The sequence below is a fragment of the Ammospiza caudacuta genome, chromosome 12, assembly GCF_027887145.1.
Source record: "Ammospiza caudacuta isolate bAmmCau1 chromosome 12, bAmmCau1.pri, whole genome shotgun sequence".
In the NCBI taxonomy this organism is placed as follows: domain Eukaryota; kingdom Metazoa; phylum Chordata; class Aves; order Passeriformes; family Passerellidae; genus Ammospiza; species Ammospiza caudacuta.
In genome coordinates this window covers 19,080,110-19,104,619 of record NC_080604.1, presented here as the reverse complement: position 1 = coordinate 19,104,619, position 24,510 = coordinate 19,080,110, and the positions used below count along the sequence as shown (strand labels likewise).

The following is a 24,510-nucleotide window of genomic DNA, read 5'->3' as shown; positions in this document are numbered from 1 at the left end:
GAGGCAGTTGCTGTGTGCCTGCAGAAGGGTCAGTGATCAGTGTCTGCTCAGGCAGCACAGCTCAGCTGAGTGCATTTCTGCTTGGATGAGGGGAAGGATGAGCTGGTGCAGTCGTTCCCTTTCTGAGCAGGTGGAATGTGCAGCTCTGCTCCAAGGGGGAGGCTGAGCTCCAGGCTGGGAACATCTTCCTGCTTTGTTTGCAGCCAGCTTAATAATAATCATTGTGTCTATGAGGCATGATCATGGAATCATGGAGCAGTTTGGGTCGGGAGGGACCTTTAGAGGCATCCAGTCCAACCCTCCTGCAGTGAGCTGGGACATCTTCAACTCGGATTGCTCCAAACCCTGCCCAACCTGACCCTGAATATTTCCAGGGATGGGGCAGCCACAGCTTCTCTGGGCAGCTTTTTCCAGTGTTTTATCGCCCTCATTGTTAAAACTGTTCTTATATCTAACCCAAATGGGCCCTGCTGCAGTTCCAGGCCATCCCCTCTTGTTCAGTGGTGCCCCAGAGCAGCCGGGAGCAGGCTGCTCGCTCCAGGCCCTGCAAAAATCTGCTTTCCTGCCAGCAGTCTGCAAGATGCTCAGGTCTGGTGTCTTTTCCTGGTCAGACTGAGGGTGAGGGGGCTGCAGGTGGGGTTTTCCCTTCAGGTGTTCCTGGTGTCAGGAATGGAGCAACGGAGGAGTTAAACTCTGATCAGCCCCACTGTGTTGTTTGGTGGATACATTCCATTGTGAAGGGGTAGGATCATGTTGGAGTAATGTTTGTAATTGTGCCTTTAAGCCTGTTCCCTGCCATTGTTGTTATTTTTGTAATGCAGGACTTTGCTAGCATTATCCTGAGACTAAAATTCACATTTTCTGCCCTGCTGTGTGAGTACCTTTCATTCCCATACTGTAACACAAATTGTCTGATTTGCAGCATGAGAAGAGCTTTCTCCTAGATCACCAGCAGTGATGGTGAAGAGCAAATTCTAGGTAATGGCAGCAAAGAAACTTGAGGGAAATGGGGCTAATACAGAGCAGTTCAGTGTTCCATTTCTGTAACACAGCCAATATTGCTATCATTTTATAAAATCTCTCTCTCTGCATCTGTTTTGTGGTGAGTTATCTATTCATCTTTCATTATTTGTGTTTATCATAAATGACTTTGGAAGCTGTGCCATTATTAGATGTTTGGACTGGCTGCAACTTACTGGAGCTGTTTTGGCAACAGAGCTCTGTTAAACTATTCTTAAAACATACAAATACTCTTCAGTTTCTTTTTATAGTGCAATATTAATTCCAAGTCTGTTTTCTCTTACTAATATTTTCATAATATCCTCTACATAAGTAAGCTGTACTTGATTTCTTTTATAATCCATGATCTGTTTGGTTTCAACTTATCAAAAAGACCAAGTAATGAAAGTAAGATGTTATATTGGAAAGCTTCATCTTTTTTTAAAATATTTATAAATGTGAAGTTCAGCTCATGCAGTATTTAGATTCATTATGAAAGAAGCACTGTGGAATTTCAGAATAAATAAGGGGAGAAAGTCACTTGAAACATTCAGACTTATTAACATAAAAGAAGTCACTTAAATTGAAACACTGGTGCTGTTTTCTATTTGATTTATGGTTAACAAACTGTAATACTTTAAGCTATGTAGATAGCAGTTCATGTTTACAAGACTGCCAGTTGGATTGCAGTGTAAGTACATCACTCTCTTGCTTTCAGAATCCATGTAATGCCCTTTGAAAGCCAGAATTCCAAGATTAAAGCATTTTATGTTCCCCTTAAGCCCTCTGGATTCTCCCCATCAGCCCTTGTTTATGGGGCAGGGCTGTGTTTTGTCACCTGTACAGAAGGGGGGTTTCTCCTGCCCAGAGTCATCTCCTGGTGCTGCATTTCAGCTTTTCTGCTCCTGGTGCTGCATTTCAGCTTTTCTGCTTTCTCCAGTTGAAGTGGGGGCATGCTGCTCACAGGGAAATGCATTTTCCAGACTTTTCAACCCAGCACTGATTTTTCAGTGAGGTTTTCCTGTTTGCAGTGAAGATTTGCTGTGCAGGGAACACTTTTCCAGTCTCTGCTTGGTCTGGTATCTGTGAGGAAAGGAGGAAAAAAGACTTTATAAACTTCCCAACCCAATTCTTGTGCTGTTGTCCCTTCCCCACATCCCTTGACACCTCCACCAGGCACGAGGTGCATCCACAGCTGGAATCAGCATGGCTCAGCTGGCTGGTGGGTGCCTGCCTGGCCTCCTACAGTAGCTGTGTCCTACCAGCCTTGTCCCAGCAGGCTCATTATTCATCCCTCTCCTTATTTGAATGAAAATATGTACGAATTCAACAATCTTTGAATTCTAGTTGCTCTTAAATTTGGTAAAGTTGCCTGCTGTTTCCAGGAGCTGTTAGAAAGGAAATGATGACCAGTCAGTATGGACATGGGCAGTGTAACTGTGCAAAGTTGGGTTATTTAGGCTGAAAATCAGAGTCCATCATCTTGAGGGATAGAAAGCAAGAATTCCTACCTGCAGTTGTATAAAAGATCTTGCACAGACTGAGCACTTATTTTTTTGAGTACTGACTTGAAGTTTAGAAATTAAGTAGTCTTTGATGTGCTGGGGAAATTTGTTTCTTTCCTATGAAAACAGTGATTAATCCAGGACTAATTCCTGTGAACAAATGTTGTGTTTTTGCTGTTGTGTTTACACTCATCTGTCTTTTGTTGCAGATAAGGTAGAAGATTAGTTAAAGTTTAGGTCAATTTTTACCTAAGTTCTGAAGAAAATGATGCTGTTTTTCCTTTACTAACATTCCTCCATTATCTTCTGTACTCATTGATCAGAGCTAATGAGATTTTAATGGAGTTATTTATGGCTTCTCCCTCTTACTATAAAAGTGTATCATAAACTGAGCACATGAAGCTGTTGGATGGTGCTGTTTGTTTTTATTTCTGTTAATTCTACGACCTCTTCTGGGATTCCTTCACATCTCTTAAGGCAGGTAGGGTATGATGAGCTAACCTGCTAATAAAGGCTGGAAAGAAATTTAGTAGATGTTACTTACTCATCTTTCTGATGATTATAAAATATTTTCTGTGCTCTTCTGGGTGAGGGCCTTTTGCTGCCATGGAAGGGTTCAGGTGTGTATTTTTCAGTTCATGCCTTAAACTTCATGGTAGTATTGTGCTGAAAGGAATAGTTGTGTTCCCAGATTTGGATGAAATAAAATCTGTGTACAGATTGCCCAAACTTGTGGGGAATTGGGGTAAAAGTCTGTAGTAAGGTACTTCAACAGCAAAAACTGTGTAAAGTTAGTTGTTGTCATGGTCTGTAATACAGCAGTGTGCATGACAGGCAAAGTGGGTGGCACTAATAATACTTACCCAGATTATTTTCTGCTCTGAATTTCCTTCAGAACTTCCTTTGGAGTATTTTTGTTCCCTGATCCTGAACTTGCTTTTTCAAAGCTAATTCACTATGATTGGAGGTCACTGACTAGTGTATAATTGAAGCACTCATTATAAATAACCTTGAAAGTGAAATAATAAATGGTGAAATATGTGAGATGCTATAAAACACACTCTAAAAGTGTAATTGAGCCCTAGTCTCTTGTCTCTGGGCAGATTCTGAGGCTCAATTCTTTTGTAACCCATGACTTTTTAAAGAGTGGTTTGGGCAAATGGATGGTGCCTTTAGTGTGATGAGTTTCTTATTATTGCACCTAAATGTCCATTTGTAAGGGTTCTTCTCCTGAACTGGAGGGGTTTTGTGATCTAACCCCATTGTTGGACCATTTATGCAATTTTGTGCCTGTTGACTGGAGCTGTTTCTGCATTAATGAATTCTGCTTTAGTATTCAGTGCCATCATCATTATTGCTCCTGTGTCTTACCAGTCAGGCCTGATCAAACCCAGACTCTTCCATGTCTTGAATATTTTATTAAAATCAAATTGTCTGTCAATTCTGTATCATAAGGATTCAGTCTTTTTTTTTCTTTCAAGCTGCCTGAAAGCGCACATCAGGTGTGGAGGGATGTTTCTCATTGTTATTTGCCTTGCTGAAGGAATTGTGCTACTTTTGGGCTAAACCCCTGAAGTTTAAGTTCAGTTACAGGTGTTTGAGAATGTGCCTTTCCTCTGCTTTATCCTCCACCCCTGGCTGTCAGAACGTGCTGATCAGTGTGATCTCAGTTACCAGCTTCAAGCTTTCCCCAAAAATCACCAGTTTGGTTGCTCCAGTAGCTGTTTGGGACTAGATAGAAGCTGCATCTGAATTTAGAGCAAAGCACAATTTATTTTCTTCCTGATGGACTGGTTGGGTGCTTTGCCAGCTGTGTCATTCTTGTATGAGCTCACTTCTTATCTTCTGCTTCTGTGTTTGGCTGTAACTTGTTGTGCCTTCTGCTTTGAGAGAACCTGAGCTGCAGACTTACTGCCGTAGGGATGTGAATGTACACCAGGATCCTGACAGAGTTCCATGGGGAGCTCATCTGGCATTATCTGGAGACTGGAACAATGCCTCTTCATACCCCTGATGTGTGGGCAGAAAAGGCTTGGGCTGGAGGACAGTGATGGATGGAATCCAGCAAGAGCCAGGGGAAAATGAGACCATCTGAAGCATGTGGAGAGCTGTCCCTTTGCAGGTGCCCTTTTGTTCACCAGGGACAGACCCTGCAGAAACACCAGTCATGTCCCTATTGCAGCCTGTCCTCAACCAGTCCTGGTGGCAAGGCAGAAAATTTCATTTTTCCTTATAGTTTAACTGACATTTATGTCTCGCAGATAGTAAATTTGCACACTCTCTGTATCTGAACTACTGAGGCTCTGGGATAATATCTGGTGATGTCTGAGATAACATTAACTCTAGAATTGTCTTAATACTTGCAGTGCCTCTGGCTAAATGAATAATTGTGGGAAACTGTAAGCAGTGCTGCCAGGTATGTAATTTGGAACACATTTAAAGTGGGGGTGCTGGTCTGGTTGTATTGCTTGATATCTTATCTGTTTTATCAAAGAAAGAAGCTGGCTGTGAAACTTTCTCTGCTAACTCTGAGTTTTGCCAGGCCTCGTGGAGAAAGGTGGTGTAAATATAGCCTGATGCCTTCTCTTTAAACTTGGTAACTCCTTGTGTGTTAAAGATATAAAATTAAGGCTCTTGTGATGCAGCAGACAGGGAGCCTTTTGCTTAATGCAGCAGCTTTACTGTGAGATGGATCCTGTGTGTCCAGAGCTCCTGCTGAGTGGAGATAAGTTAAACAGCAGCCATGCAGAGGGGCACAGCAGCCCTGCAGAGGGGCACAGCAGCCCTGCAGAGGGTGTGTCACCCTGCAGAGGGTGTGTCACCCTGCAGAGGGGCACAGCAGCCCTGCAGAGGGGCACAGCAGCCCTTTGAGGGTGTGTCACCCTGCAGAGGGGCACAGCAGCCCTTTGAGGGTGTGTCACCCTGCAGAGGGGCACAGCAGCCCTTTGAGGGTGTGTCACCCTGCAGAGGGTGTGTCACCCTGCAGAGGGTGTGTCAGCCCTGCAGAGGGGCACAGCAGCCCTGCAGAGGGTGTGTCACCCTGCAGAGGGGCACAGCAGCCCTTTGAGGGTGTGTCAGCCCTGCAGAGGGGCACAGCAGGCTGCTGTGCTGTTGGGATGTTTCACTGATCCCGAGGAGCTGCAGGGCCGCGCTCAGCCCCGCGCGCTCCGCAGGCACGTCCGTGCTTGACTCTGCTGCCTCTGAGACTTGTTTATCTTGCCTGCAAGGCTTAAAGATAATTAATGGAAGTGCTTCACACTCTGAAACAGGGCTTGGCGGCCCTGCCAGCGTGGGGCACTGGTTCCCACTGGAGCACCGAGTGGGCCCTATCCACATGTGAGCAACATCACTTTTAGTTCATTGCAACATCAGTTGGGTCCCGTTCAAGCAGCAGGCTGGCCAGCAGAGCTGCTGTCAGTGATTGTGACACTGAGGGTCCTGTGCTGGGGCAGGAGCAGCTCGATGTGCCCTGGCAGCTCTGAGCTGTCACTTGGCCAGGATGAGCCAGGGGAGATACCAGGGAGGCTCGGCTGGGTTGTGCCATGTCTTACACCTTGTTTACACTGAGTACTTCACAACAGGGGGTGTTTGTGTGCATCTGTGAATGCAAAGCCAAATTGATGAGCCAGTAGAAATAATCCTTCTATTGTTTACAAAAACAAAAGCGAGCTGGAGCTTGTGCCTGTGCAGGAAAAGTCACTTTCCATTCCACAGATTTTACTGACTGCAGCTTTGGGAGGCTGTGCTGCCAGTGTGAATCTTTCACAGACCCGTGGAATGGTTTGGGTTGGAAGGGACCCTAAAGATCAGCCAGTTTCAACCAGGCACACCTTACACTGTCTCAGGATGCTCCAAACCACAGAATCACAGAAGTTCAAGACTGGAAAAGACCTATAAGATCATCAAGTCCAGCTGATGTTCTAACTGTTCAACTAGATCATGGCAGCAAGTGCCACATCCAGTCTTTTTTTGAATTCTTCAAGGGATGATGACTCCACCACCTCACTGGGTAAATGATTCCAGTATCTGACCACTCTTTCTGTGAAATATTTCCTTCTTAATTCTAACTTACATCTCGCTTGACGCAACTTGAGACTGTGTCCTCTTGTTCTATCTGTTGTCGCCCAGAGAAAGAGACTGACCCCCAGCTCACCACAGCCACCCTTCAGCCTGACCTTGGACACTGCCAGGGGTCCAGGGGCAGCCACAGCTGCTCTGGGCAGTGACACTCACTCCCATGTTTGCAAATCATCTGCAGAGTGGTTTAGATCTGTAATTCCCCTGCCATGATTGAGTATGCAGCACCACCATCATTCAGAATGAGGAACAGATTGCTGATTTTTGTATTTTCAAGTTCTCTTTGAGTTGTTTGGTCTTTTTTAACATAACTGCTAAAACAAGAGTTCTGCCTGTAAGGGAAGTACCAGGCAGATGGGAAGGTCTGAGTTATTAACACTTTCTTTGAACCTTTTTCTTCACATAGTGCTAGCTGATGGACATAGTATACAGAAGCATAATTTTTTTTTTGTTCATCGCTGGTGAAAAATGAGAGGATTTTGTGGCTGGATGTACCCCCCTTACCCAAGTCCTGCATTGGTTTTTTACTGTCAGTGACTGAGTTGATTTTTGTCTTCCAGCTTATGTGAAATCTTCCTTGAAAACAATCAAATCCCTGATGTCTGTCTGCAGTGAGACTTCTTCCTCACAGCTCTATGTTCCAGAGATAACAGCTATCTTGCCTCCTCAGATCCTGTGTTCCCTGTACTCCCTGGAACAGAAAGCAGAACTGGAGTTTGGCTTTACCTGGAGCTGTGTCCTGCTCTGCTCCCACCCTGCTTGTCCCCATCCTGCAGTCAGTGCCATCACCAACTTTTCTCTTCATGCTGCCACAGGTGGCCTTTGCTGTAAACCTCTAATGATCTCCCTTGCCTGTTGCCATAATCCTCTTTTTATTTTTCTCAGAGTTCTCTCCATCTCCCTTTATTTGCTAAATCTCCTTTGATTCTTTGTTCTTTTCAGCCCAGTTTCACTCCTTTATAATCTAAGATCTGTAGAACAAGATTTTTTTCTTCTAGCACCTGAAGAAACTCTCCTGTGCCTAGACAAGGATTACTGTAGTTCTGTCTTGGAATTTTAATTCCAGACTACATGGACAAGCCCCGAGATGCTTCTCTTATCTGTTCCTCAAAGCTATGCATTAAACAAAACATGCATCTGATCAGTTTAACCTGTAATTAAACATTTTCCTTAAGCAACTGACATTGTGATAACTAATAATTATCATGTGTAGCACCTTTAAAACCCATTATGCATGTTTATGTAAGAACACTATTACCATAATAATAAGATATCATTACCACAAATGTGCATACTGAATGAGCATGTCTTAAAGTAATCATGGATTCCATTAATCATACTTGAAAAATTAAAGTATTTGCTGTCTAATCTCTCAAACACTACTCAAAAGGTTTTGGAAACAGCAGGGCCTGTTTACTGCAGGTCTCTCATACACAAGATCTCATTGCTGGTGTCTCATTTTTGTTTTCCTGAAATGTTGCTTATCTTTCACCTTGGGAAACCATCAGTTCAGAGACCCACAGTCTCCCTTTGAAAGCATTTCCATGCTGATTTTATTCTGCTTGCCTTGTTTTTTGTCCAGGGAGTGCTGCCACCTTTTCTTAAGGCTGATGTGAAATGCACTCCTGAAACTTGGTTCTCCTTCAAATTAGATAATTGCCTTAAAGGAGATGAACTGATGGCTAATTGTAATTCTCTTAGTCCCTTGCACAGGGGCAGAAAAGAAACAACTCCATTCTTCAGGTGTTCTTTGTTGGGGTTTTTTTAAATACAAGATTGCAGAGTTGGGGAGCAGAATTTTTTGGGTTTATGTATAAAATTGTTAAGGGCTGACAGTTTTGAGTTTGTCTCATATTTAAGAGTTGAGATCTGTAGATTCTGATGGAGACTGGATGAGAAGAGTGAAAGTTGGGAAGAAACATTTGACCTACTGAGAAAACTGAAATGAGAATTTTTGTAGTCTGAATATTTGGGCTTGGAAGGGACCTTTAAAGGCCATCTAATCCAGTGAGCAGGGACAGCAAATACCTGATGTGGCCAAGAGTTTTAATTGTTTTAGGGAGATCATTCTTTTATCTGTCAGCAGGACCACTCTGAATTTGGTAGCATAATGAGTGTTGAGTCAAACAAGTTCATCACTGTGTGTTTTCTTCCTTAACACTTGGCATTAGGTAACCTGCACACAGCAAAGTATTTATTAATGCCAGAAAAGCACATTATGTCATACAACTCCTTAATACTCTCTACAGTTATGTGATGTATTTCTGTATCTTAATATATAAACTGCATTATAAGGAAATAGTGAAGTAGGGGGGAGAGAATTTTAAGGACTGAGAGTCTGGAGCAGGGGAAATGGGCATGAAAAGGCAGAAAAAATAGGCAAAAGTTAAAAAACCCAATAGAATCATAGAATATACCTCTAGAAATTGACAGATACAATGGAAGTGTGGGGAGAAACAGGATTTTGAGAATTGCTTTTCTGTCATAATGGCAGCAGTGAAATGGCTGGGACAGGCAGTGGGAACTGGGGCAGTTGTGGCAGGGGGTGTGTGCTGAGTTGCTCATGGTGCCAGTGGGATGAAATGGGACAAACCAGGGTTGGGGCAGGGCACAGCCAGCCTTGGGAGCTCCCGTGGCCATGGACAGGGCAGGGGAGGAAAAGGGATTGAACCTTCATGGCCTGAGCACTCTCACAGGGGAAGGGCATGTGCGCAGACACTTAGGAGGAAGGAAAGAGGCTGTTGGAAAAGCAAAGCAAAATGCTTTCTGAAAGGGATGTAAACTCTTGTGACCTGGGGTATAAATCAGCTCCTCCCCAGTGTGCTCAGCAGGCAGATTTCCCTGCAGCCCCTTGTTCTGGTCCCACCTACCTGCAGGGCTCCATGAACCTCTCAGTGCATCACTTGGCTTCTTTTCCTTTCTCTTTTCTGATGGAGCAGGGAGAATGCTTGATTTCTTCCCAATTAAGTCGGCAACTTCTCAAATCCCCCGTAACTTTTCAAGAAAAATGCAAGTCCTTGACAAAAAAAATGGAAATAAGTTGCTAGAAAGAAAACATTATTCTAATAAGTTTTTAAAAATTTGTGCCCCTTTTTTATTAGAGGATCATGTTGCATTTAATTCTTAGCTTTAAACTTGAACATTCTAGAAATGTTAATTGTTTTCTGTTTCTTTACTTCTGGGAAAATTATTTCACAGTTTCCTGGTCAGTGGGTTGAACTAAGGAGGTCTAGTGTGTTTTATTTCAAGTTTTTAAAGCATTTAAATGTTGCCCTGTCTGTAAAATGTGTAAGAAGCTGCACTGAATTTCCCTTCCCCCACTTAAAAATGCAATTCCTTTAGGAGCTAAAAAAAAAAAAAAAGTGGAAGCATCTATGTTATACTGAGTAATTATGCCCGCTGGGAAATGAAATATAAAGATCTTTAAAATCATTGAAGTGAGAGAAGAAGCACTTGAACTTTTGCCTTGCAGGAGCTGTGTATTACATCCCCAGCTCCTTGCTCCAGTGTCAGTGTGTTGTGCCTTGCAGGTTCACAGCCCTGGCAGAGGAAATGAAACCCAGTCAGTTACTGCAGGATTTATAGCAGCCCTGCTGCTGCAGGAAGTGGTGAAAAGCTGATTGATAGTCTGAGGCAAAACTCCACAACAAGACACAGGATGTATGTTTGGGTTTTTATGCCCGTTTTCCCCTCTGCCCTCAGCCCCCTCCATTTCAGTCTCTGTTTATAAATCCTTGGTGCCCTTTCCTGGTAAAGCACGTGCTGGCTTCCAGCACTGGAGGAAATGGATGGGGCTGCACCACAGATTTGAAGCCAGTGTGGTGTGTCTGCTTTATTAGGGGCATCTATCTCAATGGTCCTGTACTCCTGCTGAATTATATTTCAGCTGAATTCCAGGGGAAGGGTGAAGTATATCTGCAGCCAGAGTTACTGAACATCTCCTGTGATCGTGGGAGAGGAGGAGCCTGGATCACTGATCAGAATGTTCTCCTGGTTCATCTGCATTTCACAGGGATGTCTGGGAGGGTAGGAAACCAAAATTATTTTGCTGCACATAAACTTCAGCCAGCCAGCCCTGTGCTGCAGAGTGTGCTGCAAAAGACAGCAAACCTGAAAAGGTGTGTTCTGAAATTTCCCCTCCCTCACTGTGCACTGCTGAAGCATCCCACAGCAGGATCTTTCAGGAAGGTATCCTCAAAGCCTTTCAGTGGGATATTGTCTAACCTTGTGGGAAAAGTTACCCTAAATAATTGTAATTAGGAATCCTTCTGATTGTAAAAGTGGATGTTACAGGAGGAAAAACAATCAGGGCTGCAGAAGAAAGTTGTTTGCATACCAAGCAAACGGAAGAAATGTTTGAGATTGGTGTTCTCGTTATCAAACGGGAAAGTTCTGCTTGTCAGGTTCAATAACATATCTTGTTCTTTGTTAAAGGTCAAAAAAGTTGGCTGCACTCTGTGAGTCCTTGCAGAAAACCACGCTCAGCAAGTCCCACATGGGGCTGGAGCTGGAAGAGCTGGAGGCAGCAGCAGTGCTGGTGCAGGAGGAAGAGAAGGCGTTAAAAGCTGCTGGCACAGTTTCCAAGCAACAGCTGCTTTGCTCCGAGTCGGAGACAAGTGACTCTGAAGAATCCAGCAGCACTTCATCATCTGAGACAGAAGGCTCTGATTCAGATGAGCAGGAGTCCTCGACCAGTGAAGATGGGGAAATAAATTCTTTGCAAGGCACGCTGCAGGAGGAGAGGACAGCTCCACTTATTGGCTGTAATGGATTGAGGCAGGGCGCGGACACTTGGGCCATGCAGGTCGGCGGTGGGAAATCAAAGGTTCCCTTGCAATCTACGGCTCCTCCTGGAAAACTGATAGAAGAATTAGAAATGCAAATCCAGTCTGCAATGAGACTTTCAGAGCAGCCTGAAGGATTGGCTACTGCAGGCTGCATTTCACAGGAACAAGAAGGAAACCCTGTACCCGAGCCTGACAGATTTTCAGAGGATGCTGCTGGGAAGGGAAATTTCTTGGAGGTGTCTCCCAAGCCCAACCCGTTGCTTTTTCTCTGCAGCACAAATGAAGATGAAGACTAAAGGACTGTGCAGTGTGACCCACGAGCTCACAGCTTGTTCTAGAATGAGCTGTCCCAAGGCTGTCCTGTGCTGCAAAAAAATGTTTTTCTTTTTTTGTTGGAGGACAAGACTGCTTTGAAAAGAATTGATAGGACTGTGTGATACTCTTGCAGTTAATTTTTATTTTTGTCCAATTCAACAGTGTATATTTGATGGGAGAATGTATAATTTCAATAAACTTCTGGGAAACTCTTTTCATTAAGCTTATTTTGTGATAGAATGATGTCCTAATCAAATACAACTGAAATGACTCATTTTAATTTTGTCTAGCTGTTGGGATTTACTTGAAAAATGTCCTCATTATGTTTGGATAAACTTGTTTATGCCATTGTAGCTATTTTAAAATGCTTTGTAGTAAACCATCTCAAATAATGGTTATAAGTTTAAATAGTGATGGCAAATTATTTTGAAATATATAAATTCTGTATTTTTTGTACAAAATAAAGGAAATTTCTATGCCATCAATACAGGAGCCAATGGTTGTGTCGTTTATGTGTGAGAGATAAAGTTTATATTTCTGCAGTCCTCCTAGGTTCTTTCAGCAGTTTTGTCATGTGTTCTTTTATTTTTTTTTTGTGCTGTTTTTGAGCAGTTTCTGTGTGTGGACACTTCTGTCGCTGTTTAAAGAACAGAAATCCCAATTATTTAATGTTTTTCTGCAGATGCTCTCAGTTCCACCACAACAGGGTTAACCAGTGAAGGAACAACACCCTTTGTGGGTCTTGGAGCAGGACTGAGAGCAAACCTGGCCTGGGTAGTCCTGGCTTTGTTAGTCTGGCCCACAGCTTTGGCCAACTCATTTATCCTTTTTTGCCTTTAAAATGTTGAAATAACCCAGTCAGGTTAACAGAGTTTGTTAGCCAATTTATGTTAGGGTAATCAGATGGCTGCTCCCAGTCATCTCCTTTTCTGTTAGCCAATTTCTGCAGAAGGATTTGGGAAGATGGAGCATGGACCACCCGGTGTGGCTCAGCAGGAGCCCAGACCCAACAGGAGCATCTGATTCACTCCTCTGCAGAAGCAAGTTTTGATTACTTTTCAACCTTTTTTCTATTAAATTGTACAGAAATCCTAAGCTAAAGGACTTACTCTTCCCCAGTGCTGTTCCCTGCTGGAAACCAGCAGGTGAGCTCTGTTCCTGCAGCAGCTCCTGCTCAGTGAGAGCTGCAGCCCTCACCTGCCAATATTTCTTATGTTCTTAAATACCTGCTGCTCTCTTAATCAGGCTCTGTGCTCTGTTCCCTGGGGGAGAAACCTTTCCCATCCTGTGTGGCAGGGAGCACTTATTCTTCTAAATGCCAGCAATAAAATCCACACCAGACCTGCCAAAGTCTGAGAGAATGGGGAAATGCACTTCAGAAGAGAAGAGCAATGGTCCTGCTCTCCCCAAATTCCAGGGATGTGCTCAGGAGCTTCTGCAGCTGCCCAGGGGCTGGAGAAATCTGTGTGAAACTCTGTTTTCTGGTTGTGGAGCTGATAAGGGGTGTTGATTGCTGTGGATTGACTGATGGCAATTTGAAGTGACCTCTGTAGGGGTGGGGTGTGAGGTTTTTGCCTGAAATTCTGTGATCAGAATTCCACCTGAGGCTGAACTGCCCAGCACAGTGGAGGGTCAGGATGAGCAGTGCCTGTCAAAGGGAAGCTTTGCTTCTCCAGAAAGAATGCACAGAGACACTTCCAAAAGAAAAGTGGAGCTTTAATACTGTTTAGCCAAAATTGAGGCTTACTGAGTGTGTGAAGTACCAACACTCGGGAAAACCAAACCAAACAAAAAAATGACAAAAAAACCCCCAAAAAACAAAACAAAACAACAACAACAACAACAACAAAACAAACAAACCCACACAAACCACCCAAACACACACCAAAAAAAAAAAAAAACTCCTAAGAAGTCACATTTTTGTAAAAAGGAGGCCTTTGCATCCAGAAGTTGCCTAGAGAAGGATGGAGATGTCTTAGGGACATGCTTGTTCATGTAGTACTTTAAGGTGTTAAAAGCAACAAGTGAAATGCTGGAAACCATCAGAAGGAGCTAAACAGAAGCGGGTTTTGATTTTTATTCCTTTTTCTCATGGGAACAGTTCCACATTTTCCTCTCTCTCCAAATCAAAAATTAGAGCTGAATTGATTAAATATCTTTTTTTTTTCCCCCTGGCTTTCCTTGATTCCAAACAGATTTGTGAAAAGCTTGTAAGGGCTTTACTGCACGTCAAAACAAGAAAGCATTGATTGGACTTGATTTAGTGCAATAAATGATAAATATGGGCACGGCATTGATTCAGAGGCCTGAGTGAAGGGGCCGGGTGACCCTCCAGCAGTGCCACAGCTGAGCGCTGTCACAGCCCAGCCCGTGGCTCAAGGCTGCAGAAAACAAACAGGGAAACACGTGTCAGGCAGATAAATGGCTCTGCTGCTCGGAGCTCTCCGTGGAGGCCATTTGTCTCCAAGATAAGGAAGAATGCACTCCAAAGCCAGGGGGAGATGAGATAAGCTGGGAGAAGAAAATGGATGTGGTGGCACCTGGGCGGTGGCACAGGGAGCACAGAGGGTCCCCAAGCCCTGCAGGGACAGGGTGAGCACCAGGGAGGTGTCCCATGGGAACCTGCAGGCCCTTCCAAGGCATTTCAGCAGTGGATGACATTTATACCTTCACAGCAAACAAACAAACGTGTCTGTGGCAGTTGTGTGAGTCACCCAAGTGTTCCCTGAGCCTCTCGTGGATCTGTTCCTCCCCCTTTTCCTGCTACGTGGGCACATGTGAGGCATGATTTGGCATTGACACAACAGCTCTGGGTTTGTAGTACTGTGGTGCCCATAAATCAGGCTATTTTTAAATCCTTAGGTTGTGGAGAAGTAACAGTCCTGCTTTGACAAACGCTGAATTTGGTGACCTGAGATCAGACCAGTTGGTTTGCATTTCTTTAAATGTTTTCTCATATCATAAGGCAGCACACAGCAGCAGCTGAGCACAGTTGGTGGCACTGTGAGGATGCTTGGAGACAAAAACAAGATGTGTGTCCCTTAGGTGGGGACTAAGGCGTTGGCAGAGCTCCATGAAGGGCAGCTCTGACCCAAGAGCAGCTCACTTCTGTGGGAGAGGTGATAAGCAGGGAAAAGGACAAAAAGTTTCAGGTCTAGAAAGCAGCAAGGTCTGATAATGTAACTCCACAGTGATCCCAGGAGCTCTGTGCTCAGTCTCTCTCTTTAATGCTGATGTGTTGAGTGACTTAAATGAAATAATTTTCCCCAGTTTCACAGAGGTACCAGGCCTAACTCAGGAAGGTCCAGACTCTGCAAGGGGAGCACAGAAATAGAGTAAAAAGGAGTAAAACTCAAATCTGACAGTGGAGATTTCTTGGTCTGCTACTGACTTGTGAAGAGCAAGGACGAGAAGCCAAAACCTGCAATTTCTGATGTATTATTAAATATGTTTCTGTGTAACCAAGTGACTTGAGGCCATGGGTGCTTTGGGAGCTGTGGTGCTCACCCACACCAGCTGCAATCACTGCTCCTCCAAACCCCTGGAAATTTGGCAAAGCTGACCAAAATTAGATCCCAGAAACCTCCTAACAATGTAATGTGTCTGAAGGCTTGGGCTCTGTTCCACTGTGTGTCAGCAGCTCCATAAAACACCCTGAGCCCTCTGCCCAGGGCATCTCAGCAGCCCCTGAACAGGGCTTTGGTGGCTCTCTGGGACAGCTCCTTTTCTCAGGCAGGGGCACAGCTGACTTTATCCATAACCCAGGGTAAAACCTGGCTGTGTGCAAGGCCTGGAAACATTTCCTCCTGGTAGGAGGATCACCCTCCTAGAAGAGCCCAGAAATGTAAAACCCTCTCTCACTCATCACTGATTTGCCTTGTACCCCTGTTCTCCATGCAGAGCCCCCTTCCTGAGTGTCACCCTGCTCCACAGGGTAACGTCTCTGCTCACAGGGTGCTCATCTGCAGCACACTCTTTAATTCCACACATTTTATTTAATATTATTTTTTATTTTCTCATTCTGCCCCTGGGATGTGGTGGGAGCTCACCATGTCCTGCTTCCCACGGGGTGGGAGCTGCAAGGGCTGAAGGAGCAGAGCAGAGAAGCTGCTGAGCAGGGAGCAGGGAGTCAGCACTGAGCTTAAACAAAGCTGGGGAGCCACAGGAGGAGAATTTCAGCAGCCCCTTCTTCAGTCAGGAGCCAGCTGTGTGTGCTTGGCTTCCCAGGGAGGGCAGGCACTGCTGCTGTTTGCATTTTGCATTTTGCAGCCTCCACTTTTGCTTTTGGTCTGGAGTCAGTGGTGGGGTGGATGGCTGCAAACATCCCTCTCTCTAATTATGGATGTGTGAGAGATTTGGGAGCCTAACTCATCAATGGTAATGAGATGTTTAAAGCATAAATCAACAGAATATCAAGATGAGAGTGGGTTCCCCTCAGCTGTGCCCCAGACAAGGTGGGTAAGTGACCTGCTGGCTGCACCCTACCTGCCAGGGCTGTGATTACACTCCATCTCCTGCCCGCAATTTTTGGCAATTAGGCAGAAATGTCCCATTTCCTGCGGTAAATAAATAGGGATGCGTGTTTTGCCTTGATGTAACTCCACCTCCCCTAATATGCTGCATTGTCCATTGATTTGCCTAATTATGTGTATTACAGCGGCACGAGGCGCTGGCAGCAGCAGGGGTCCGTGCTGGGGAGAGGAGGAGGAGGAGGAGGAGGAGGAGGAGGAGGGTGATTGCTCCATCTGTTCTGCGAGCTGAGCTGCCGGGAGAGGCTGGGAACGGAGTGGGAAATGGAGGGAAGGAATTACCATCCAGTGCAGGTGCCTCTGGAAGAGGAATCCCACTGCCAGGTGCTGGCAGGCGGCTCTCCTGAGCTCCCCACGTGCTTAATTACCCTACAGCGAGTCTTCCCATTTGAATTAGAGCAGGCAATTGCTGCTGGAGCCTCGGAACGAAACGGGGAGTGCAGCAGGGTTTCATCCATCTCACTGCAGAGACCTGCGCTCCCCATCCAGCAGGATTCATGCCCCATTCGGCCGAATTTAAAAGCACTTACCAGGAATGAGATGATTAATTTAAAAATCTGAATGCAGGAGTGCAGCAGACAAAGTCAAAGCATGCGAGCTGTGGATCTGGGCTCCAGAGGTGACATTACAAATCAGCAAGTGCTGCTCTGTGCTGTGGGTTTGGGAAGAAGTTGCTCAGGACTGGGGGAGCCAGTGCAGGGAGAATCCAGGAGAATCCTAGGGGGACATAGGGTGAGCTGTCAGGATTTGCTGTCCTGAACAAGGAGCTTTATCCCTCCACAGCTGATTCTCCCTGCCAGGATGGCTGATGGATCAGGGGTGGCAGTGGGGAATGTGCTGCTCATTCTCCTGCTGCTGCCAGCAGGTAACTCAGCAAATCAGCTTGTTAGTCCGACTGGAAAATACCTGAGGGGTAAAAACTGCCCAGAACCTGCCGTGTGCCAGGCAACAAGCCGCACACAGGGGCTGTGACATCCTGGGAATAACACACCTGGAGGGGGAACGCTATCAAAGTTAAAGTCGTGCTGTGTATCCTGCAGGGTTTTAAATTGCCTCAGCAGTTTTTTGTGGTTTCTGCACGGCAGGGCAGGGCTGTGAGGAGCTGCACACAACCTGTGCAGGCTTGGCTGTGTCCAGGTGATCCTGCAGCACCGTCCCAGCTGCATCCACTCAGGGAGCATCAAAGAGCTGCGGGTGTCACGGTCGGGAGCTGTGAAACTGAGCCGAGGTGCCTGGCAGGGCTCCAGCCCTTTATCCACGGTGTGAAGGATTAGACAAGGATTTGCCATGGGGCACCATGGAAAGCTGCCTTTTACCTTCACATGTCCGACAGCAAACCCCACTGGGCTCGGTGTGGAGGGAGGGGAGGCTCTCAGAGAGTAGGGGCAATAGCATTGCCTAAATATTTGGATAAATTTCTATTCCAAGAAGATCCTGGTGCTAACGTGATTATGCTCTGAAATCCTGAAGGTTTGAGCTATGAGTAATTGCAGTGATGTGCCTTTTCAGAATGTATTTATTACACAGCAGGTTTGGACAATGCTCTCAGGCACAGGGTGGGACTCTCGGGGTGTCCAGTGCAGGACAGGAGCTGGATTTGGATGATCTGTTCCGGTCCCTTTCAGCTCAGCATATTCCAGGATTCTGATCGCTCAAACAGCCCGTGAAGCCTTAATACCCTGCTCTTAATGACCCTAATGGAAAGTCCTAAATCACACTTCGATTATAACCTGCAGAGCTGTTGGGTGTCAGTGCAAAGCCAGCACGGGCAGGGAAGGGCGTGTGTGTGTGTATTAATCAATTTGCTTTTCAAAGTGGCTGAAAACAGAAGCCTGAGGAGTTCCCCCTGCGAGGTGCTTTCCCTGGATGCTGCTCCTTGTGCTAATGGTATCCTCTCACCAGAGAAAACATCCCTCTCCAGAGCTGAAGTGGTTGGCAGGAGCTGTAATTAAGGTGTGAAGAGACTTTCCACACAAGAACCTGCTTTCCTTCCTGTGCTGGGCTCCTCCTTGAGAACAGAGACTCTTTGGCAATTGCCTTGGAAAGCCTGTTTGTATTCCTGCTATTCTGTTTGGATTGCTAATCCTCCAATTTGCACCTTAACTCCCTTAAAATAAAACAAGGGCAGAAATGTTGTCGCGCTGATTTGTAGTAATAAGCGTAAAAGAACAAAATATTTATAATATAAATATTTATAATACAAGTGTTTCTGGACCAAAATTTATCAAAACCTCATTCTCAAACTGCTATTAATATATTTTTTTAAATACTGCTAGTTGCTAGAACAGTATTTCTGAGGCTTAGAAATATGGTTTCGCTATTTTCTCTTAAAGAATTTCTGGCTTTATTAATTAAGTAGAGATTTATATGGGGAAAAGGGAAGCTAAAGAAAATAGTGAGGAAAGTCACAGACCAGTCCATTAAGAGAATCTGTTGTATTTTGGTGAGTCATGGGAAGATATTTTCACTGATAATGTGAAGCAGACCCTGGTGCACGTGTCTGTGGGAATGCAGGAGGCTTTGTGCAGGGAATGCCCAGCCCTGAGTATGTGTCTGCTCAGGGATCCTCCTTCCCCATGGGCTCTGACCCAGCCAGGCCCTGCAGAAAGGGCTGGAGCTGCAGTATCAGCTTTTCCTGGCTGCTAATGCTGCTTTAAAGGAGTCCTGAGTTCCTTGAAACTGGCTGGGTATTTCCACTGGATCCCACTCCAGATAGATCAGGGCAGGGCCATCTCCAAGCTGGGATACCAGCACGGGATGGATGTTGGATAGATCAGGGCAGTGCCAGCTCCAGGCTGGGATACCACATGGGATGGATGTTGGATAGATCAGGGCAGTGCCAGCTCCAGGCTGGGATATCAGCACGGGATGGATGTTGGATAGATCAGGGCAGTGCCAGCTCCAGGCTGGGATACCACATGGGATGGATGTTGGATAGATCAGGGCAGGGCCATCTCCAAGCTGGGATACCAACACGGGATGGATGTTGGATAGATCAGGGCAGTGCCAGCTCCAGGCTGGGATACCAGCACGGGATGGATGTTGGATAGATCAGGGCAGTGCCAGCTCCTGGCTGGGATACCACATGGGATGGATGTTTTATGGATCAGGGAGAACGGGCCGGATGAGCGGCAGCGGTGGGGAAAGTGCAAACACCCGGAGACATCCCAGGCTGGGAATGTGGTTTGAGTGCTGGACTGCCCCTCGCATTACACACACAATTGCAAGCTGTGTGGTGAGCAGATGGGAGCTCCAGGGAGGCTTTAAGCTGGCGGAACGCGCGCGAGGGAAGGCAGGAGGAGATATCCAAACCTCCCCTGGAGAGCGGGAGCCGCAGGCCCAGCTGGATCCGCTCCACGGGCCTGCTGGGCTGCCTCCACTCTGGGGAGCTGCTGCTGCTGCTCTGCTGAGGGGAATCCATGCTAAAGATGCCACAAGAAGTGCCTGTGAAGGCTGGCTTTGTGCTAAGCCACAGGAGATGCCATGAGCCCATAGGCTGTGCAGGCCTTTCCTCAGCATTCCCTGAGCTCCGCAACTTCCAGGCTTTGATGAGATCTAAGGAAAACCCCCTCCAAAGACAAGGACACCCTTTGCTTTTCAAACTCAGTTGTGGCTGCTGCTGCTCTGTCCCAAGCCTGACTTTGTGTCCTTCCAGCAGCCTGGCATGGTGGAGTCCATGGAGAAAGAGGCAGGGAGCTCGGCCAGAGGTGAGACCGTGGCTTTCCGGGCCTCGTCCCTCCCTGCTAAGTTTGCATCTTGCTTTGGGGAATATAGACAGGAAAAAATGGACACATCTGGCTTAAAAATAAGCTGCTGAATTGCAATTTCCATCGGCTCCAAGAGATGCCCAGCAGTGGCCTCTGCCCGCTGCGGGTGGGGTGGGAAATCAAAGCCTGGAGATTTCATAGGCGACACAAGAGCTCCATGCAAAACTCACTGCACAACTCGAGGAAAAACGTCTGCAAGTCGCCACCCTGAATTTTCACTCCACCCTAGTCCAAAACCAGCCCCAGGCAATTCTTTGCCGGCTGAGATTAATCCGTGGGCGTCTTTAATCTGAAATGCTAAATCAGAGCAGAGTTTCAGTCTGTGCAAGCCCGCCCGCCTGCGCCGGGACTTCTGATTCCCTTTTTCCGTTACTTTTTCCCTATTGCTACAACAATTAATTAAGAATGGTTCTGCTGAACCCTGTTGATTCATTTGGCACTTGGAAGCTTAATGAGGTGTGAACCTGCAGACTGCGGCATCGGTGTAGCTGACACGGTAATTTATATCAATTGCTGTGATTAGTCCGGCTCCTCAATCACCGCGTTGTTTCTCCCAGCAATCTGTCACAGCCCGGACGGGGGGACCTCAGCGCTGGGTTTCTCTTACACTGCCAGCAATGTTCTTGAGGTGCTGCTAACAAGGAAAATACAACTCGTGGGATGCTTGGAGAATAGCAAGACACGGATTGCTTTGGTTGGAATGTGCTTTTCTCCCCTGATGTGGCTGAGATCAGCCCTGGTGTGCAGCTGTGGGGTTGGGGTGCAGGTACCTGCCCCAGCAGCGTTTTGGGACGGTGTTCTTTCCAGGTCAAAAGGTCCTGTTGCTTCAGCCTGTCAGGAGCTGGCTGTGAAAATCACTCTGTGGGCTGTCGTGTTCGCTGTGCTGTGACGAGATTATTCATCAGCAACTTGAACTTCTGCAAATTCAGCCCAGGGCCGTTGGAGCCACCCCGGATCCCCTTGCCCATGACGTGGGGTCGAGTAGGGCACAGCAAGGGCTGTGTGACCTCTCTGCAATCACACCTCCCAGTTATGTCCTTGGTGATGGCACTGCATCTTATTCACTTCCATAGTCCAACAAAAATCATGGAATGGGTTGGAAGGGATCCTGAAGACCATCCTGTTCTATCTCTGGCGCCATGGCAGGGACACCTTCCACTGTTCCAGGCTGCTCCAAGCCCCATCCAACCTGACCTTGGACATTTCCAGGGACCCAGGGGCAGCCACAACTTCTCTGGGCACCCTGAGCCTCCCCACTCTCCCAGGGAAGAATTCCTTCTTAAGTGTAAGATCTAAACCTGCCCTCCTCCAGGTTGTCACTACAATCCTTGTGAAAAGTCCCTCTCCAGCCTTTTGAGCCCCTACAATCACACAAATGCAACTGTTTTGAGTTTTGGGAACAGCTTGGTGTTGAGGCATAACAAGAAAGAGAAAGACAAGCTCCCTTTTGGCAGCCTGGGTTCAGCAGAGCCCCACAACTTAAATCATCATCTCTGTTCCTCAAAAATACCTGCTCTATGGGCTGAAGGTCCATTGCCTGCTGCTGTATCATCTCCAGGTGCCCCTGTACACACTGCCTTGTTTGTTGGGTGAGGATGGTGCTTTGTGGGCCACCAGGGAACCATTGGCACATCCTGCCTGGGTGTTGGGTTTGTTGTTGCTGAAATGGCTCCCAAGGTATTAAAAAGTCTTTTTTTCCCAGCCCCGTGATCAAGGAAGAAGTCAGGATTCCTCAGCTCTGGTTCTCAAGGTTGTTTATTTTCCCTTATCTATGACATTCTTTCTCTGACCTGCTGAGATCTGTCCAGCAGGTCGGGTTGTGGCACAGTGACTGCCCTTGGGGTGGTGTTATCTTTTTATACTAAAAACATGTACTTTATTTACAATAATTTTCCAATACCTATCACCTATGTTAGACAGTCTGTCTCTACTCTAAGCCAATCCAGAAGTGTCACCATCCCAGCAGAAGATGGAGGACAAGAAGAAAAGAAGAAGAACTGGACACACCCAGATTCCTCCATTTTGGAGGAACCCGAACCCTCATTCTAAAAACCCCAACATTCTACTTTTTCACCCTGTGACAAATTCACTATCATTCTACTCAAACCCTTGTGGCTTGTAACTCCTCGCACAAAGCTGGTAATTGTTTCCATGGGTTAAAATCAAAGGCACAGGTGGTTTTGACTTTGACTCTGTGCCAAGGTCTCTGAGCCCCTGCCAGGGTCTGGAGTCCTGCAGGGCAGCCAGAGGAATGTCCTGGGCTGAGATGGCAGCAGTCCCTTGGGGACAGACAGGGCTGGGATGGGGTGGCAGCAGTCCCTTGGGGACAGGGCTGGGATGGCAGCAGTCCCTTGGGGACAGGGCTGGGATGGCATCAGTCCCTTGGGGACAGACAGGGCTGGGATGGCATCAGTCCCTTGGGGACAGGGCTGGGATGGCATCAGTCCCTTGGGGACCGGGCTGGGATGGGGTGGCAGCAGTCCCTTGGTGGCAGCTCTGGGATGGCAGCAGTCCTTGGGGACAGGGCTGGGACGGCAGCAGTCCCTTGGTGGCAGCTCTGGGATGGCAGCAGTCCCTTGGGGACAAGGCTGGGATGGGATGGCAGCAGTCCCTTGGTGGCAGCTCTGGGGACAGAGCGGTGTGGAGCTCACAGGGCCATGCGGCGCTGGGCAGGGGCTGTAAATCAGCCCTGCTGATGGGGAGGGCTTTAAATCAACCTAATTGAGCTGCTGGGGCTGCACTGGAGCTGGTGCTACTTTTGTTTATTTTACGCCTGGTTAATGGGAAAATAAACAAACCACCCCCCCAAACTGAAACCAGAAATGGGAGAAACTGAGCTGCACCAAAATAAACCACCTTTGAATTATTCCCTTCAGCTGGATGTCTAAACAGGAGAATGGATATGTGAATAAATCTAAAACGCTGAACAATGCAGGTAAAGATATTTTTAATGTTCACAGAGCCAGCAGGAAATCGTTACGTTGATGTTTCTGGAAAAGAAAAATCAGCATATGCAATGTTAACGCTTTCAAACTGATCAGTGAGGCACGGGCACATCATTTCTGTACCACTGCAGATGTGTAAACTAATTTTAACACCCTTTCTATTTCCAGCACAGAGTCCTTAGAGTAAGTGAGCGTTTGACCTGTAACCACTGAGAGTAGTGTTCACTTTGGGGCCTGTGTGTAGAGAAATATAATTTATTTTAATGATATTTAAGCTAATGAGCTTGGCTAATAGGTATTTTTAAGCCCTTTATAGGGGTTCAGTCATGGGACAACACGCCACTGGGCACAAATGCTCATTTACTCTGCAAAATGTCAGAGAATGGCCCAGCTATTAGTAAAGTGCATTCTGTTTGATTTTTAAGAATATATTTCCATAAATTACTGGCCCTAGAAATGAAATAAATCAGCCAGCTATTCAGTGAAATCTTAAATGTTAATTGAGAGTCGTGGGAGTGGCTGGAGCCAAAGGAGGGACGGATGTGGGGGATCTCCCTGGGTGCTGGCTCAGAGGCTGCCCCACCCCGTGGCTTGTCCAACATCCCCTGGATGTGCTTACCTCAGCTGTGGATTTACTTCTGCTGCTGCTGGAGGTTCTGGCAAGAGGCCCCGCCATGGCAGGTCCGTTGGCCTGGCACCCCTGAGCAGGCCGGGGCAGTCTGGGCCTGCTCTCCTGAGCAGTTTGGACAGCCTGGAAACGAAAAGTGAGTCCTGAGGGAGGAGGAGGAGGATTGGGAACTGTGTGGGGACCAGAAGGGTGATGGTCAAATGGGTCACCTGGTCTGGGTGTAGGCACTTGAGTTGCGCCATGTGTAGGCTGCAGTCGGCACGTCTTCTTCCCGGCGCACCTGGTTGAATTTGGGGTGTCAGGATGGTTCCCTGAATCCATTTTTGTTAGTTTTGCTCAGAGCCAGCTAGCCAGTGTTTCCTCTTGGGGGAAGATGTTTCTTCTGCTGGCACCAGCTGGGGCCGGTTGTGTTCTCAGCTCAGCAACCCTAGAACTGGGCAGGGGAAGCATGTCTGTGGTGTCATAGCACCAGGAACCCAAAAACAGAACGCACCTTGCAAGGCCTACTTTCCTGCCCTCAGGCAGGTTGATCTGTGCCAAAATCAGTCCCTGAAGCTGCGTTTATTTAACCCCTTCCTGAACTTTGCCAGCACTGGTGGTCCCACAGTGTGTCCCTGCCAGCCCTGTCAGAGTTTTGGCTACAGCCTGTGGCATGGATGTGTTCTTACACAAGTGCTTCATAACAAGGACAGCAGGTTTCTCTTCTCTCCTGATTATCGTAATTCACTTCTTTATCATAATGTTATATAGAATTAAATTTCATGACTGGATTAAACAGTCTTTAATGCATTTATTCCTTCACAATGGATTTCACTGTTTGGAGGTGGACATTTTTGGTAAGGGGAATGAGAACCAGATTAGCAGCAGTGATGTGGAGCTCCTTCCTGCCCCAGAACAGCAGCAGAGGGAGGGGGCAAGGGCAGCAATTAAATCTGTGTCAGTGCTCCCTGTGGGCAAA

General features: G+C 46.7%; 1 protein-coding gene across 1 annotated transcript in view; it reads left to right on the top strand.

Annotated features, from left to right (window-relative positions):
* The window catches only part of SHQ1 (SHQ1, H/ACA ribonucleoprotein assembly factor), a 38,403-nt gene extending 26,390 nt beyond the window's left edge, over window positions 1–12,013 (top strand). Inside the window, exon 12 of the mRNA XM_058813042.1 lies at window positions 11,016–12,013. Within this exon, the coding sequence (XP_058669025.1) occupies window positions 11,016–11,664 (649 nt within the window). The 3' untranslated portion in view covers window positions 11,665–12,013. The remainder of the gene's footprint in view (window positions 1–11,015) is intronic.
* Window positions 12,014–24,510: the final 12,497 nt, after the last annotated feature.